Source organism: Helianthus annuus, chromosome 7 (genome assembly GCF_002127325.2).
Source record: "Helianthus annuus cultivar XRQ/B chromosome 7, HanXRQr2.0-SUNRISE, whole genome shotgun sequence".
In the NCBI taxonomy this organism is placed as follows: Eukaryota; Viridiplantae; Streptophyta; class Magnoliopsida; order Asterales; family Asteraceae; genus Helianthus; species Helianthus annuus.
In genome coordinates, this window is record NC_035439.2 from 148,379,843 (window position 1) to 148,397,394 (window position 17,552).

Consider the following 17,552-nt stretch of genomic DNA (forward strand, 5'->3'; position numbering starts at 1 on the left):
CCTCTAATAACCTACACTTCTCTCCCTCCTCTAACTTAGACGAAATAATGACGGGATTCTCGGAACCCTCACCTAAGAAAGCATACTCTAAGTGGGATGGGAGGACCTTGAGTTCTAAAGGGGCGGGTTTCTCTATAGGAGTACTTTCACTCTCACTCTTAATTTCACTCAATTCTAGCACTTCGGGGACCCACTCGTCCTCGTCTACCTCTTTACTCTCACTAACAATCTCCTCTACCTTCTCAACTACCTCCTCTATCCTACTCTCGACTAGGTCGGCTCCACTAATGTAGTCAAAGCAATGGTCAACACAAGATAAGAAAGACTCTATGAAATAGACCGAATGACAAGGACTACTAAGATCGTCGGAACCACTAGGGTGTTCCATGGAGCGTGCTATCTCGAAAGTCACCCTCTCCTCGCCGACTTGAAGTGTGATTTTCCCGTCGAAAACATCGATGATGGCCTTGGCGGTACACAAGAATGGGCGTCCTAGAATGATGGGAACCTTTTCGTCGGCTTCCATATCAAGAACGACAAAGTCTACGGGGAAGACGAACTTATCCACTTTGACTAGAAGGTTTTCAATAATGCCTCGTGGATACTTAACGAACCTATCGGCTAGCGACAAAGACATGCGTGTAGGTGACAACTCTCCTAGACCTAACCTCTCATACAAAGAATATGGCATTAGGTTTATACTCGCTCCTAGGTCGGCTAGGGCCCTACACTCGGTATCACTCCCAAACAAGCACGGGATGGTAAAAAGGCCCGGATCCGTCAATTTTTCCGGAACCTTGTTCAACACTACGGCGGAACATCCTCCACTAAGGGGGATGTTAGAAACCTCTCCTAACCTATCCTTGCGTTTTAGAAGGTCTTTTAGGAATTTTGCATATTTCGGCATTGATTGAAGAGCTTCTATAAAAGGAAGGTTGATCCTAAGCTGCTTAAAGATCTCTAAAAATTTCCCGTACTCTTTGGAATGGGTTTGATTTTTAAGGCGGGAAGGAAACGGAGCACGGGAAGTATCAACATTGGGTGAAGGAACAACTTGAACGGGTTTCTTTCCTACACTCTTCTCACTCGAAGGACCCCCGGTGTGTGCGGTACTTTCTGGGATTAACCTAGGTTGCACTTTACCGGGCGCCTCCATTTCAATCTCTTCATCTACGGGTTCTTCCTCTTCTATCTCAACACTCTCGGGTCTCACTACCTCTCCTAAGGTCCTACCACTACGGGTCGAAATTGCCTTCAAAGAGCCAGATGGGTTGGGCCTTGTGTTGCCCGAAAATTGACCGGGAGGTCGTTCTTGCAACTGGCGTGCAATATCCCCAACTTGCCTTTGAAGGTCTAAGAAGCTTGAATGATTATTCTTTAGGAGCGTAGCATGGTCCTCTAATGTACGTTGGGTAGCCTGATCCTTAACCAATAATTGGGAAAGAAGGTCCTTTATCCTAGACAAACTACCACCTGACCCCTCACTCTTAGGTTGAACCTCTTGGTTTGACCCCTCACCTCTAAACTGCCCCCCTGAACCTGAACTAGCAGATTGACCTATTTGACCCGACCCCCCACTAGAATAAAAACCTGCCCCCTACTTTGGTATTGACCTGACGGAAAACCAGGGGGGTTACCTGAGGAGCGATAATTATTAGCACGCCAATTAGAGTTACTATTGTTGAACGGGTTAGTTGGACCCCTATTTTGACCTGCTAAATACTCGACCTGCTCTAGGGTGATGGTTGGGCAATCTATGGTGTCATGTCCCCCTCTACAAACCTCGCATCTATCTACCTTCTTCTTAATTTCTAGCAACTCTTTGGTGATATAGTCAAGCTGAGATATTACCTTTGAGTCTGAAACGACTTGATTCACTCCTCGAGAAGATGAGGAGGTAATCACAGGATTGGAATTCCTGCCGGTAGCACTATGATCTATATCAGCATGAGCGAAGCTCTCAAAGAGGTCGTTGCAGTCAGCCACAGTTTTCTTTCCCATTAGGTGGCCTCCTGCGGATGTGTCGAATCGGGCCTTGCACTCAGGGGTAAGACCATTATAAAATTTTTCTACTAAGGCCCAATCCGAAAGTCCATGTTGGGAACAACGCGAGAGCAATGTTTGAAACCTCTCCCATGCTAAGTGATAAGGTTCGTCAGGCTCCATTCTGAAGGAATGGATCTGATCTCGAAGGCGGGAGGCCTTCGCAGGTGGGAAATACTTAGCAAGGAAGGCATCTCTAATTCCAGCCCAAGTGGTGTAAGTACCTGCCGGCTGCGAATCAAGCCAGGTGGCTGCGCGGCCAGCTAGCGAAAAGGGGAAGACTTGGAGATAGCGGGCATCAAGATTCACACCTTCGATGCCGAAGGTGCTACACAGACGGGTGAGACGGTTGATATGTGCTGGCGCGTCTTCATCATCACGACCGTGAAACTGACAAGAGTTGTTAATGGCAGTCATGATGTTTGAAGGAATTTGCCAAGACTTATCATTGGTGATTTCAGGGAGGGTGATGGGTGAGTTTCCGGTAAAACCCGCGGTGGAACGCTGGTGGACAGTTTGGTTTTCGGCCATTTGGTGAACTGGTGGTGGACTAGGGTGACGGGAGGGTGGTGGGGAATTATGGGGTGATGACTTCGGGGTGAAGTCGTAGTTCGGTGGTTTAGATGGAAGTGTAGAGTCAGAAAGGGCTGAAGATGAAGTTGGGGGTTTTCGAACCTGAGGGATTGGTGTGGAGAAGGAAGACTTGTCAATTGGTGGCTTCACTGGTCCCTGCGAACGCGTGTGGGGCATGAACTGCAAAACCAAGAATAAAACAAGTAAGTCAACTCCAATAAAAGACTCAAAGAAATACGAAAAAGACACTAAAAGTACTTGGACTCCTACGACTCACAAACACACAAAAAGCACGTAACGATATCAGTTGAAATCCAAACAAAGCAGTTAACGCAATTGCCAAGAGTCCCCGGCAACGGCGCCAAAAACTTGATGTGGAAAAAGTAGTTCAACTAATTAAACTAAAATTACCCTAAATTAAGACTCAAGTAATAAAAATCTAGACTCTTTAACTTGACTAAACTACTCACCGGCAAGTGTACCGGTCGACTCTAGCACAGAAAAGTAAGTCCGGATGTCGAACCCACAAGGACTCTAATGAATTACGTTAACGACTAAACTTAGACACTGACACGACTAAACAAATATTGTGTTTGGGGGGGGGGGGTTTACTAAAATCCTAAAATTGTGATTAAATTGAAATTAAATTAAAATACGAACGAAAGCTAAGGTTTTGTTTCAGATGAGATTAAGGGCTACCTAGACTTGAATCCAGTTTAACTACGAATGGACTTCTAACGGTTTTATTGTTGTATGGAGCCGGGATCGTAAAGTACTAAACCTTAAGGTATTTCAATGCTAAGACTTCCCGATCCTTCTCAGGAAGAAACCTAGGAAACCCTACAAGGCTGTTATAATTACCGACTGTTAGATTTCCTCTCAGTCCTCTAACGACTCTAAAAGTGCCCTAATACGACTATCTACCTCTCAGCGCGACAATCTAAGGCAATTCTAGGTTCTGACTTGGTTTACTAGACACAACTGCAATTAGGGAACTAATGTCGACTTCTCTCAAAATCTAAATTAGCTATATACTGCACCGCGACCTAATAACTAACCCGAGCCTCTCAGCGACAAGTTAAGCAGAATATTTACTTCTAATTGTATTTTAATTACTGTTTCTAAGGCTATCGGCCGATTTACCCAAAAATTACCCGAACCCGCAAGGATGCAAATAATCAACACAGATCTATTATGTGATAAAGACCGTCACTAGAATCTATGTGAAACAGCAAACAATCCACAATCAAAAGTAAATACGCACACGCACCAAATCAGAAAATCTAGAATACTTTACTTTCAAAGTAAATCCATAATCAATTCAATAAAAACCGTTAAAAGATCCAAACATAAATTAAACCTTCATCAAATCTAGGTAGTATCTAAGTTTAGCCAAGAAACATGTTGTTCAAATCAAACAAAACAAGTTCAAAACAAGAATTCATCATAAAGTATTGACAACGCGAAAATAAGGAACACCGGGAGATAAAACCCGAAAGATCTTCACTCTCACGATCCAAGCTTCAACTAGATGATTCCCGTTAGCCAAAATACTCCGAAAAGCTCAAAATTTCCTCTGAAATTCGTCCTCGGGTTTCTTGGTTCGTCACTAGGGTTTTCAGTTAAGTTTCTTGGTAATATGAAGTCCAACCCTAAAATCAGAAGTCAAAATCGGTCAAATAGGGACCCTCGCGTGACGCGAGGGTGGCAAGGCATCACGCGGCGCCTCCAAACTCAATTTCTTGATTTTTTTATTATTTTCCGAATTCCAGCTTCTCCGACGCGCGTACGAATCCCGTTTTTCTTCCGAACTGCTCGTTTTTACTCGTTTTTCAACACTTTAAGCTACGGGACCTGAAATCAAAGCTTAACGTCAGCAGTATCATAGTTCTAACCTAAAACAGACTCAAAATGACTGAAAACTGACCAAAATATACACTATAAACATATGTACTTTGCAGTACATCAGTAGGATTATAGGAAGTCGAATGGTACATCTTATATCAAGACGTATTATATGTAATGACATGATGAATTGCATGAGTTTGAAAGGATGTGAATTCGGTTATGTCTTATGCTTGTTATAATTGACTAATGAAAGTCGAATATGAAATATGCAATTAATATGATCGTTAACATGTACAATTGTGTATGCTATCAAGAATGTGATTTCGATGACATGAAAGTATAGGAATCATGTCGAGATGGACTCAAGCACGGAAGGCTAACGGGTCAAAAGGAGGCAAGGAAGCGGACACGAACACAGATGCTTAAGGTAAGTGATTTTCGGAATCACTTCTTATTTTGTTTAAGTAAGATAGCATGTAGTTAATTAAGCATGATGACGATTGAAGTTAAAAATGGTTTTGGTTGTATGAAATCGGTGATTTTAGCTAAGTAGACCGAACGGGACAATATGAGGTCGTATTGATATGAAGTGTTGATGCCTAAGTAATGGTTACGGTATTGTAACCGGGTATTGGGTAGAATTGCTTATAAGCGAGCTAATTAAGAATGAGAACTTAGGTTAATAGTCAAAAGACTTAGCTTTTGACCTTTAACAAAGGAGTTGTTTGACAATAATACGAACGTGTCGGATAAAGGTGCATAAGTTGTAATGCTAATGAAGCACGTAAAGATTAAGCACCCGGGGTAAAGATTTTTAGTTAATAACGTAAAGCCATGTTTTACGGACAATCGAAATAAGTTTGGAGTCAATTGGTCGTGGAATGTCCAAGTTATGCGAGTTTTAGCAATAGAAATGTGTATGGGTTACTTAGTTGAAAACAAGTATATAAAGCCGAAGGCTTTAAGTTAAGATTGTTCTTAGTCCGGATGTTACGTCACAAGCTCATATGATAGAATATAGATTTATGATCACGTAGGAAAAAGAATCACGAAAAGCAGACTTGTAGATAAAAAGTTATGGCCAATTAAAGTTTGATTATTGGAAAAATTGGAGCTGGGCGAATATGCAGGTCCAGAAAGTGGACCTGCTCGAAAAATGTCTCCCCCGCGCAACGCGACGGCGTGTTGTGGATCTGGCGCAACACGCGAGGCCGGTCGTGGCCCACGAAAGAGTTAAAGAAGTCTCTCACGTGGCGCGAGAGACCAAGTTCTTAATTTTTATTTTTGTTTTCTTTTATATGATATTGGAACTTGATTATACATGTTTCTATGCTGTCAAAACCTACTTTTAATAGTTGGGACTGCTAGGTAAATATTGAATAAAAGAGAGAATGCACGTAGGTTCATATGAACGTGGTCTATTCATTTGAAAGCTTGTATTTAGGATGTCTTAGCAATCCCTTTTGGGGATGTCTTATGTAGTGTGTATGTTTGTATAGTTTGTACAATTATTAATGTTTTCGCCTGTGTATGAAGCAGGCTTTATTGCTTACGAACGAATGGGATGTGTGTGTATATTTGTATAACTTAAATATGTTTGAGTGATAAGTTACTAAACTGGGATCTTGAGTATGAAATGAGCATGCAGGTACATTATTAAGGACCTTGTGAAGGTTTAAGGAATTGGAATGCATGATTATACATGGAAAGCTTTTCGAAAGGACTGGCATGAGAATATGGAGTAGTTATTGGATCGCATATGTTTAAATTAAGATTGATGTCACCAAATCTTAATGATGTGTATGTATGTGGTGAATGTAGGTCCGGCAGACTTAATATTAACATGAAGAATAAGAGGATTGAAGATCGAGTCAAGTGTTTGGATTGTACGGAAGGAATGGTCACTTTGCTTGATTTATGTATTTCCTTGAGAGGTTAATTTAATGGAATGTTGTAAATTTCTTACTAGTAAATGTTTGATATTTTGTATTTGAACCTTAATTTAAGTAACGTGTCAAGGAAAGAAAGAAATTTTAAAACTCGTTTTTCCGTTGCATTGTTTTTAAGATAAAACTTTTATGGGTCTTATAAAACAAGAACGAAAATAAGTGGTCCCGATAGATATCCTTGTTGAACCCTCGTGGTACACTAAATGTGCTCATCTCTGAGATACAATCTTGTTGGCTACCCATATAGTAATTCTACCCACAAAGAAATTAAGGGCACCCCATCCTAACCTCGTGAAATAAGGTTGATTTATCCACTAGCAGAAAAATCTATTGTAAGCATTGCAAAGGATGCATTAGTGTGATGTGCACACCTACCCTAAACTGAAAATCATTAATATACTTGGCCATTAATATAAAACACCCTTCATAGCAACCTTGGAAACCAAACGCATCCATACAGTAGGTCGAATCCCATTGTCGAGTTTAAGAGCAGCGTAAGAGGTGCATACATAACTAACTATGCCAAACTCGACGAGCATCTCCCCTCTAACCAAAATTAACCACTACATTGATACTACATAACAGACCAGTCGCAATAGCAAACCCATATCCACAAAAAGCATCCAAAATGTGTTGCCCCCCAAGTCGTCCCTCCCACACAAATTTCCCTAAGGAAATGATATAATTCAACTAAGGACACTATGGACCTCCGTTACAAGGGGTGGCTCAAAGTATATAGTGCTCAGCATAGATGCATAGATGGAGGTTGCCTATGCGGGTGTTTAGCCTTTAAAGCCTGTGTGGTATCACCATTGGGAAACATTAGCCGAGCATATCACCTTCACCTCAGTTGTAAAGTGGCCATCTGCAACCTTCTGAAGACAATGCATGATGTTGGTGTTACCAACAACTTTCTCTTTATGCTTATCAATGCCTCATTAGCCTAGAGAGCCCAAACAAGAACCGTCAAATATATATTTTTTAGCCAACATGCCAATACCGTTCTCTTCCCCTATGTAGCTAAACAAGTCAGGATTAAACGTTTTTGCAAGACTTTCCTACTCCTAGACCTCATTTGTTGCCTATTTTGGGGTCTAACACCTTCAAAATACAACAAGGGAGAATGAACAATCTAACCCACGCTTCAATGTTCTCTCCACTACCATAAACAACCCATGATCCGTAGTAATAGCCTCTCGCAACGCACTTCTATGTTCATCACTAGGATGGTGCAACCTCTTGAGACGAGAGATCAACCAAGAAATCCCCTTATTTCACACTTCACCGTCCGGGCAATAATGAAACATATAGAATGGACATGACCAAGAGCCATTTGAAGACGAAAAAGGGGATGTCATAAAAATAGGCGAAAGGAATCATCTTCAAAAATCATTTGAGATGCCAAAAAAATAGTATTGGCTAAATTACCTTCAAAAATCATCTTCAGCGCCTTTTTAAGAATGACCTTCAAATCTTTGGCTCGTCTTTGGGTGCGCACTCCACTTAAAAATGTTGGGTGCGCTGATGCACAGTTTTTTTTTTTTTAATTTATTCTCAGTCTCTCAAAGGGTGTTGCTAAGACTGTGGGGTGTGGGGCTTGGGTTGGGGCGTGTGTTGGGGGAAAACGCCCAAGTCACCACCCCTTGGGGCTTGGGTTGGGGCGTGTCCCTTGGGGTTTGGGTTTGAAGCCGGGTGTGGGGTGGGCTTGGGTTTGATGTGGCGGCCTCCTATTCGCCTTGGGTTTTAAATTATATATATATATATATATATATATACATATATATATAGGCAGAGGCTCATGAGAAAACTAGATATAAATGAGAAAACTAGAAAACTAACTAAAATCCACTAAAAGGGAGGGGGATGGGGACTTTTAATGAAGGAGGGGGGACTTTTAATGAAGGAGGGGTAAAATTGGAAAAAAAAATATATAACTTTTCAAACATTTCCCATTTCTCCATACGTTATCATTTTAAAACAAAAATGGCACCATAAGATCACAAATTTTTCTTATCTTTCATTCAAGTATATTCGAGCATGTTTTTTATGACATAAAAAAGATTTATGGCGTCGTCTTGTTTTCAACACTATTATTATAGTAGTGCACATGTGCAATATAACATGTACTACAATTGCATTACATGCTTAAAATTAGCTTTTTGAGTCTAGTTTAGCTTTTAGGGTTAGTTTTTTTGGAGGTTTTAGGATTAGGATTAGGTTTTTGGGTGTGGGGGGGGGGGTTTAGGTTTTTGGGGGGGTGGGGTGGGGAGTTTAGGTTTTTTTCGGGTTTCTGTTTAGGGTTTAGTTTTAGGTTTTTGGGGGTGGGGGTGGGGGGGTTTAGGTTTTTGAGGGGTGGGGGGTGTTAGGCTTTTGGTGTGAGGGTGAATTTAGGTTTTTGGGTGTGGGGGGAGGGGGGTTTAGGTTTTGGGTGGGGGGGGGGGTGGGGTGGGGTGGGGGGTTTAGGTTTTTTTCGGGTTTATGTTTAGGGTTTAGTTTTAGGTTTTTGAGGGGTGGGGGGGGTTAGGCTTTTGGTGGGAGGGTGAATTTAGGTTTTTGGGGGGTGGGGGTGGGGGGGGGGGTTTAGGTTTTTGGGGGGTGTCGGTGGGGGTGGGTTAAGTGGTTTAGGCTTTCCGTATTAGTGCACATGTGCAGTACAACAAAAAAAAAAAATTTTAATTTTTTTCCATACATAAAAAGTAGCGATTTTTCTTTAAAAAATTGTAAAAAAAAAAATTGGTATTTTTTTAGGTTTTTTTTAGGTTTTTTTAGTTAGTTTTTTGGTTTTCTCATTTAAACTAGTTTTCTCATGATCCATCCCCTATATATATATATATACATATATATATACATATATATATACATATATATATATAAACATATATATGTATATATATTTTAATAACCTGCCAACCCACGCGGTGCACCCACGCCCCGCCATACCCTACGGACATGTCACTAGGCGGTGGGAGGGCTCGAACTACACGTGTCAACTCATGCCCCCAACCCAAGCCCCACCATACCCAATGGTCTAAAATGGACCCTTTCTTTTTCTTGATGTTTATTTTGAAGGCAAGAACGTAAGGCCATGGTATATTTTGATGTACGTGGAAAAGATGGTTCCTTTAATTGTTCTTCAGTCATTTGCAATTGTAATGTATTCTTTTTATCCAAAAGGCAGTTGACCTGGTAACTTCCAGATCTGGAAAGATTGTATATGGAAATGACCCACTCCAACACTTCCAAATCATTTTCATGCATATGCACTTCCACGCTTTTTGTGTCTATAAAAGGACCTTAGACATTGGTTCATTCACAAAAGAATTAGGGTTTTTATCAGCATGTCACTTGTTGCTGGGAGGGTGATAGGCGATGTTGTCGACCAATTCACACCGAGTGTGAGGATGGAAGTAGCCTTTAATCCCCAGTACCCCGTCGTCGTTAACGGCCATGAGCTCAAGCCTAATCTTGTTACCTCTAAACCTAGTGTTAATATTGGCGGTGTTGACATGAGATCATCTTATACTCTTGTAATACATTCTCTATATCTTAATTATCTTTACACCCACAAAAATCTACATATATTTTATGTATCCGCTTAAGTTTACTTGTAGGTCATGACTGACCCGGATGCTCCAAGTCCAAGTGACCCATACTTGAGAGAACATCTTCATTGGTAAGAATTGTCATTAATATATAAAACATCTTCATATATAACTAACTAACTAGACTCTATATATGTTACAGGATTGTCACAGACATTCCTGGTACAACTGATGCAACTTTTGGTAAGTCAATATGTCATGCATAGACTATATATATGATCAAACTATATTGATTAATTATGACACACACATACATATATTACAGGAAGGGAGATTGTGAGCTATGAAAAGCCAAAGCCAGTGATGGGAATCCATCGCTATGTGTTGTTATTGTTCAAGCAAAGAGCTAGGCAATCAGTGAGGCCACCGGTTTCACGAGATCGATTCAACACTCGTGCCTTTTCTCAAGAAAACGACTTGGGGTTGCCAGTTGCTGCTATGTACTTCCATGCTCAAAGAGAAAATGCCCCCCGCAGAAGATAATTCAATTTCATACGTATAAGATGAAATATTATAAGGCAAAATAAAACAACTAAGTTGTGGCTTCCATCATGCATTTTGTAATCTTTCTGAGATATGTATTTTGCTAATTTCTTGTTTTAAAAGTACTTGTAATGACTGAACTTTTGAAGCTCAAGGGATAAAATATGTATTTTGCTAAATGGCTGAACTTTTAAAGCTCGCGGGATTACACAAATATAAAATTGGGTAAAGATCAAATACGAAGTTAATTTTCTCTAGGAAGGATAGGAAGCCATAGGATTATGACATGTGGCAAATTTTAAAATAAAGAGAAAGGGTATTTTAGTCAATCCAACTCTTTCTTCTTCCTTTTTCAAAACCCAGTAAATTCAAAAACCCATCATTTTCAAAATCCACCATCTTCAACTATTTCTTCACTTTATATCTCAATAATCACTACATTATAGTGCGATTTTCATCACAAATCAATGATTCAGAACCCGATCAACGTGTTCTTCAGCTTTTTTTTTGAAGAAACCCAGTTTAATTTCATAAAAAAATCTCGTTTTTTCCGGTGATTTTGGAGATAATCACTCGATTCGTTCGATTCGAGCGTTGATAAGTGTTTCTATCATTCAAATTCCGACAATTGATGAAGAAATCGGCTTCGATCCATGTAAGAAATTCTTTAATTTCATTTTCATGATCTGGGTTTTTTATTTAGTCATTGCGTTTTACGATCTTTGCGGGGGTCCGGGGGCGGCAGCCCCCGGTAGCGGGGTCCCAGGGGCGGCAGCCCCTGGCGGGGTCCAAGGGGCAGAGCCCCTGGCTGGAAATTTTTTTTTCTATTAAATTGCTGTACTAAAAACGCATCAGAAAAATTAAATTTCCATAAATTGGCTCATTTCGAAGACAGTAATTCGTAGACAATTCAGACAGTTCACAGTGACAGACAGTTTTATGTGTCCATTGCGTTTTAGAAATAAGACAGTTCACAGTGACAGACAGTTCACAGTGACAGACAGCTATTGCGTTTTAGAAAAAAACACATTTTTAAGTGTTTTTAGTCATTGTGTTTTAGGTAAAACACATTTTTTAGGTGTTTTCAGTCCATTGCGTTTTAGAATGAGTCATTTTTAAGTGTTTTCTGGCCATTGCGTTTTACATATAAGACATTTCTTTGTGTTTTTGGTGCATTGCGTTTTAGGTAAAACACTTTTTTATGTGTTTTCAGTCCATTGCGTTTTAGAAAACAGACATTTTAAGTGTATTCTGGCCATTGCGTTTTACAAATAAGTCATTTTTTTGTGTTTTTGGTGCATTGCGTTTTAGGTAAAACACATTTTTATGTGTTTTCTGGCCATTGCGTTTTACAAAAAAGTCATTTCTTTGTGTTTTTTGTGCATTGCGTTTTAGAAAAATGTCATTTTTTAGGGTTTTTTTTTCATTGCGTTTTACGATACTGGGGTTTTTTCTATTGCGTTTTACGCAACTGGGTTTTAAATTTTTTTTTTCAAAATATAGCAATAGTATACTCGTTTTAAAGATAAAAAAACACTCGTTTTTTTGGTGCAATTTTTATAAAAAAATAATGTCGTATGAAAGAGTTATTAACGTTTAAAAAATGGGGGGAATTGGAGGAGAGAGAAACTATTGGCTTGGATTGACTAGATTGCCCCTGAAAAAAGTCACGCGCCTCTTTTTTTACTTTCAATTTCCCTGATTTAATCTTAGCCCTTGATTAAGTAAATGGATGGTCAAGATCACTTCCTAGCCTTCCTAGCCAAATAAACTTCCTATTATATCTCCACCCATATAAAATTTAGTGAGTGGATGTTTAAATTTCAGAAATATATATTGTTAGATATTTACATATTTGTACTAACCATATCTATATATTAATAAATTGTAATGAATTCTTAAAGTTTATGATAACGATAATTATACAAATAGAGTTAAAAGAATGTTAATTATATATGGAGTTAATTACACAAATGGGTCCTATGGTTTATAGCTAGTTTCGCCTTTAGGTACTAACTTTTTTTTGTAACAGGTTTAGGTTCTATGGTTTCAATTTTGTAACACCTTTGGGTATTAACACCAAAAAATGACTAAAATACCCCTGCATTTTTTTTAGTTTATCAATGTAACACATTTGGGTACTAACACCTAATTTTATTTAAGTTTAAATCAATTTTACAAAATCTATTTATTTTTTTTATTTTCATCTTTTTATTATCTCTTAATTAACATAAAATCTATTTATTTTTTCATTTTCATATTTTTATTAAATTTCTTATTTAACATAAAATCTACTAGTTACACCAGTATTTTTTTAAATAGATTTTTTAAATAAAATCTACTAGCTATATAGTTTTATGTAAATTAAATTTCTTACCCGTTTTAATGTAATGACGTACCAAGGTTTCGTGCGATGATGTCGAATTAGTATTTGGTATGGAATAAGATTTCAATGATCGAATTATTTCACAATTATGGTTTTGTATGTCGCTACATCGAATTATATATATTATTATTTCACAACTACTTTTAACATAAAAAATTAAAATCCATCATACACCGCACTGCACATACAAAATTCCGTCATTCAGATAAATTAAAAAAAATACCGATAAATTACTATCAAGGCAAGATGCCAAAAAAATAATTATAAGGTCTATTTGACTTTATTTACGAATAAAGTGGTAGTAATATGATAAAGTTATTTAGAATCAATGGATTCGCCCTAATTGATCCAAAAATAATGATATATATAATTCGATGTAGCAACATACCCAACCATAATTGATCCAAAAATCAAACGTAACCTGGTTCGATACCATATACTAATTCGATGCATTGAAAAAAGAGATACCATATAATAAAAACCATTGCATATACTAAAAATCGATACCATAGACTAAAAATCGTTGAATTAAAAAAAATCAGAAATGTAAATTTGCATAATAATTGAAATAGAATTCGATATCATTGAAATCGAATTCGATATCATTGAAATCTTATTCCATACCAAATACTAATTCGACATCATCGCACGTAACCTTGGTACGTCATTGCATTAAAACGAGTAAGAAATTTAATTTACATAAAAGTATATAGCTAGTAGATTTTATTTAAAAAATCTATTTAAAAAAATACTGGTGTAACTAGTAGATTTAATGTTAAATAAGAAATTTAATAAAAATATGAAAATAAAAAAATATATAGATTTTATGTTAATTAAGAGATATAATAAAAAGATGAAAATAAAAAAAATAAATAGATTTTGTAAAATTGATTTAAACTTAAATAAAATTAGGTGTTAGTACCCAAATGTGTTACATTGATAAATTAAAAAAAATGCAGGGGTATTTTAGTCATTTTTTTGTGTTAATACCCAAAAGTGTTACAAAATTGAAACAATAGAACCTAAACCTGCTACAAAAAAAAAAGTGAGTACCTAAAGGCGAAACTAGCTATAAACCACATGACCCATTTGTGTAATTAACTCTTATATATGAGATCATTAATAAAAGTATTTAACTAATATAAATAATAAATACATATATTTTAAAAATCATCACTAAAATAAATGAATATTGTAATAAACTAAACACTTTATTATAATAAACTAGGTCATAACCCGGTGTATTACACGGGTCGAATAAATGAATTTTATATACTAAATAATCAAACAATATATCTTTAGAAATCTCTTTTATTGCACGGGTTTAATAAATATAATTTTATATATTATATAATAAAAAGTTATATCTATAAGAACCATATTGTACAGGTTGAATAAATATAATTTTATATTCCAAATAAAAAAAGTTATATCTTTAAAACCGCTTGTTTTACACGAGTTGAATAAATGTAATATTGTTTACCAAATAATAAAATAATACATCTTTAAGAAACCTCATTTATTACACGGGTTGAATAAATGTAATTTTATATACTAAATAATAAAAAAGTTACATCTTTAAAGATATGTGTATTACACGGGTTGAATAAATGTAGTTTCCTTTACTAAATAATAAAAAATATATATCCTTAAAAAAACCTCGTGTATTGTACTAATTGAATAAATCTAATTTTATATATCAAATAATAAAAAAGTTATATTTTAAAAAACCTCCTCTATTACACGGGTCAAATAAATGTAATTTTGTATAGTAAATAATAAAAAAGGTATATCTATAAAAAACCACGTGTATTACACGAGTTTAATAAATCTTATTTTATATACCAATAATAAAAAAGTCATATCTTTCAATATACTAATGGATAATACTCGATACGCGATGGATATTGTGATTGTGAAGAAAGTTCTTGAAAAGAAGATATGTTACTCAAGAAGCAAATCAACATCTATTTGAGTGATAAAATGTTGGTACCAATTCTGACAAATTGATTTATAAATTATGTAATAAAATTGATATAATATTTTTTTAGTAATGAAAATAAAAATATTTCATATATTAATACAAAGTTTGGTTTTCGTGATAAATAGTTTGTTTTATTTAAAAATATCTTAAATTAACAATTTAAATTTTAGAATAATATTTTATTAGAAAAATAGAAGAATGGTATTCAAAATTTAAAGTAGGATGAAAGTTAATATTAGCTCATTATTCATTTTGTTTATTTAATTAATACAAGATAAGTTTGGAAGTGAGGGGAAAAAAATCATAAAATAAATGCTTACAATGAATGATAGGTGTTACACATTAATGTTTTATTATATAGTATAGTATAAATATATATTTATATTGATATAAATAGATTATTATATTGTAGTAAAATTTGTTAACAAATTCTCAATAAATTTAACCCTTTATTTAAAACTTGTAAATGTAACGAAGTCTCAATAAATTTAACCATTTATTTAAAACTTGTAAATGTAGAAATGATAAATAATATTAGTTAATTTTATTTTAAGTTTCGTTAAATCTATTTGATAACAACTAAACAAAACGTTCGAATATATAGTTAATATCAAGAGTAAATTACGATTTTGGCCCCTGTGGTGATATCACTTTTACCCTTTTAGCCAAAAAATGAATCTTTTAACATCTGAGTCTACAACGTCTTTTTTTCTAACCCTTTTACCCTTTTGGCCCCTACCAAAAGGGTTAGAAAAAAAAGACGTTGAGGGCTCAAATGTTAAAAAATTTCTTTTTGGGCTAAAAGGGTAAAAGTGATATAACCACAGGGGCCAAAATCATAATTTACTCTAATATCACATTAGATAACTGGAATATTAAGTAAATAGATAAATATAAAAGTAATAATTAAAATAAATAAATATTTAGTAGGATGATTATCTATAATTAATTAGATGAGATTAAATTAAAATTATAATTATCCATAACACATGGCCTAATATGATGACAAGTGTCCTCAAAGTGGTTTTTTTATTATATGTATAGATTTCTATGCTTAATAGGATACATTATTTTATTTAAAAAGTTACATAACTAATAGTTTACAAATTTTATGAAGTTTTAACTTTTCTTTTTTAAATTTTTACAAACTTTTAAAAAAATACACGTTATACAATTTATTATGGATACAATGGTTTTACATATTGTTAATCTTTTTAACTTATTTCATAGATTATTTTAAAAGAATAATACGATAATGAAGTAAACAAACAAACAAAAAGGAGACAGATATTGCGTTATTATCTCTTGTTCGTCCTCATTCATGAATACGGACGCTTTCACAGATGCCTCATGGCCCTTGCGCAACGTGACATTTGCCACAAATGCCCTTGGCTTAGGGGTCCTCGTTTGGGATGCTGTTATAGTCTAAATATTGAATGCATATATCTTTTTGACGATATAAATCGTTTTGTAAAGAAAATATCACCACACAATATGCATTATATATCTAATAATGAAATTATAAACATTGCTAATAACAATGTGCAATCACATGCCTCATAAACAAAGGTCATGGTTGGTATGGTGTGGTTTGGTTTTGGAACAAGCATTAACAAAACCGAATCGTATTTATCGATTAAACAGAAAATAAAATCGAACAACCATTTATTAGTTTGGGTTAATTATTTCGATTTGGTTTTGTTAGTTGTTCGGTTTTTCATTATTTGCCTTTATCATTACTTTGTATGTATGTATGTATGTATGTATGTATGTATGTATGTATGTATGTATGTATGTATGTATGTATGTATGTATGTATGTATGTATGTATGTATGTATGTATGTATGTATGTATGTATGTATGTATGTATGTATGTATGTATGTATGTATGTATGTATGTATGTATGTATGTATGTATGTATGTATGTATGTATGTATGTATGTATGTATGTATGTATGTATGTATGTATGTATGTATGTATGTATGTATGTAGGCTAGAAGTTGGCTACGAAGTCAAAATTACTAAAAGGTGTAAAAAGTCATAAAATATCATAATGTTAACCATAAAACACATTCAAAAACCCAAAAATTACATAATAAAGATTACTAAAATACCATATCTGTGGATTTTGTTTTTTGTATTGGATGTTAAGGCTTTTATTATCCAGTTACTAACATTATGTGTTTTATATTGATTATCATATTGTGTTTTATATTCATACTCCTACGATAGTGTGTTTGGAGTTGTTTATGGACTACTAGGGTTTGAATATAGTGTTTTAGTAATTTTCACTCTTTTACTTGTGGGTTGTAGGTGTGTTTTAGGGCTGAAATTATGATGTTTTATGACTTTGTATACTTTTTAAGAGATTAAGACTTTGTAGCCGAACCCCACCATATATATATATATATATATGTATATATATATGAGAAGAATCTGTTAGGAACCACCCTTTATTGCGAGAACCGCGAGAACCAATGTGAACACAACCAAAAATACCTAAAAATAGCTAAAAAAAATCGCTATATTTCGTTACCAAAAAAAAAATTGGCTACTAAAAGTAGCGATTTTAATGTAAAAATATTAAAAAAAAAATGTGTGATTTTTAGATTTGTTTAGGTTTTTTGGGGGTTTAGTTTTTAGCTTGGGTGGGGGGATTTAAGTTTTTTTTTTTTTTTTTT

The 17,552-nt window shown here is 35.3% G+C and overlaps 1 protein-coding gene and 1 long non-coding RNA gene across 2 annotated transcripts; both read left to right on the top strand.

Annotated features, from left to right (window-relative positions):
- Positions 1-4,805: 4,805 nt before the first annotated feature.
- Positions 4,806-6,505, top strand: LOC110867514. Its single transcript, XR_002551652.2, has 2 exons — positions 4,806-4,891; positions 6,286-6,505. It is a non-coding gene; the product is annotated as an uncharacterized LOC110867514 (long non-coding RNA).
- A 3,240-nt stretch (positions 6,506-9,745) lies between these two features.
- LOC110869286 (CEN-like protein 1) lies at positions 9,746-10,570 on the top strand. The gene is made up of 4 exons (XM_022118587.2): positions 9,746-9,940; positions 10,025-10,086; positions 10,158-10,198; positions 10,281-10,570. The coding sequence occupies exons 1-4, from the start codon at positions 9,752-9,754 to the stop codon at positions 10,496-10,498; spliced, it is 510 nt and encodes a 169-aa protein (XP_021974279.1). The 5' UTR covers positions 9,746-9,751; the 3' UTR covers positions 10,499-10,570.
- Positions 10,571-17,552: the final 6,982 nt, after the last annotated feature.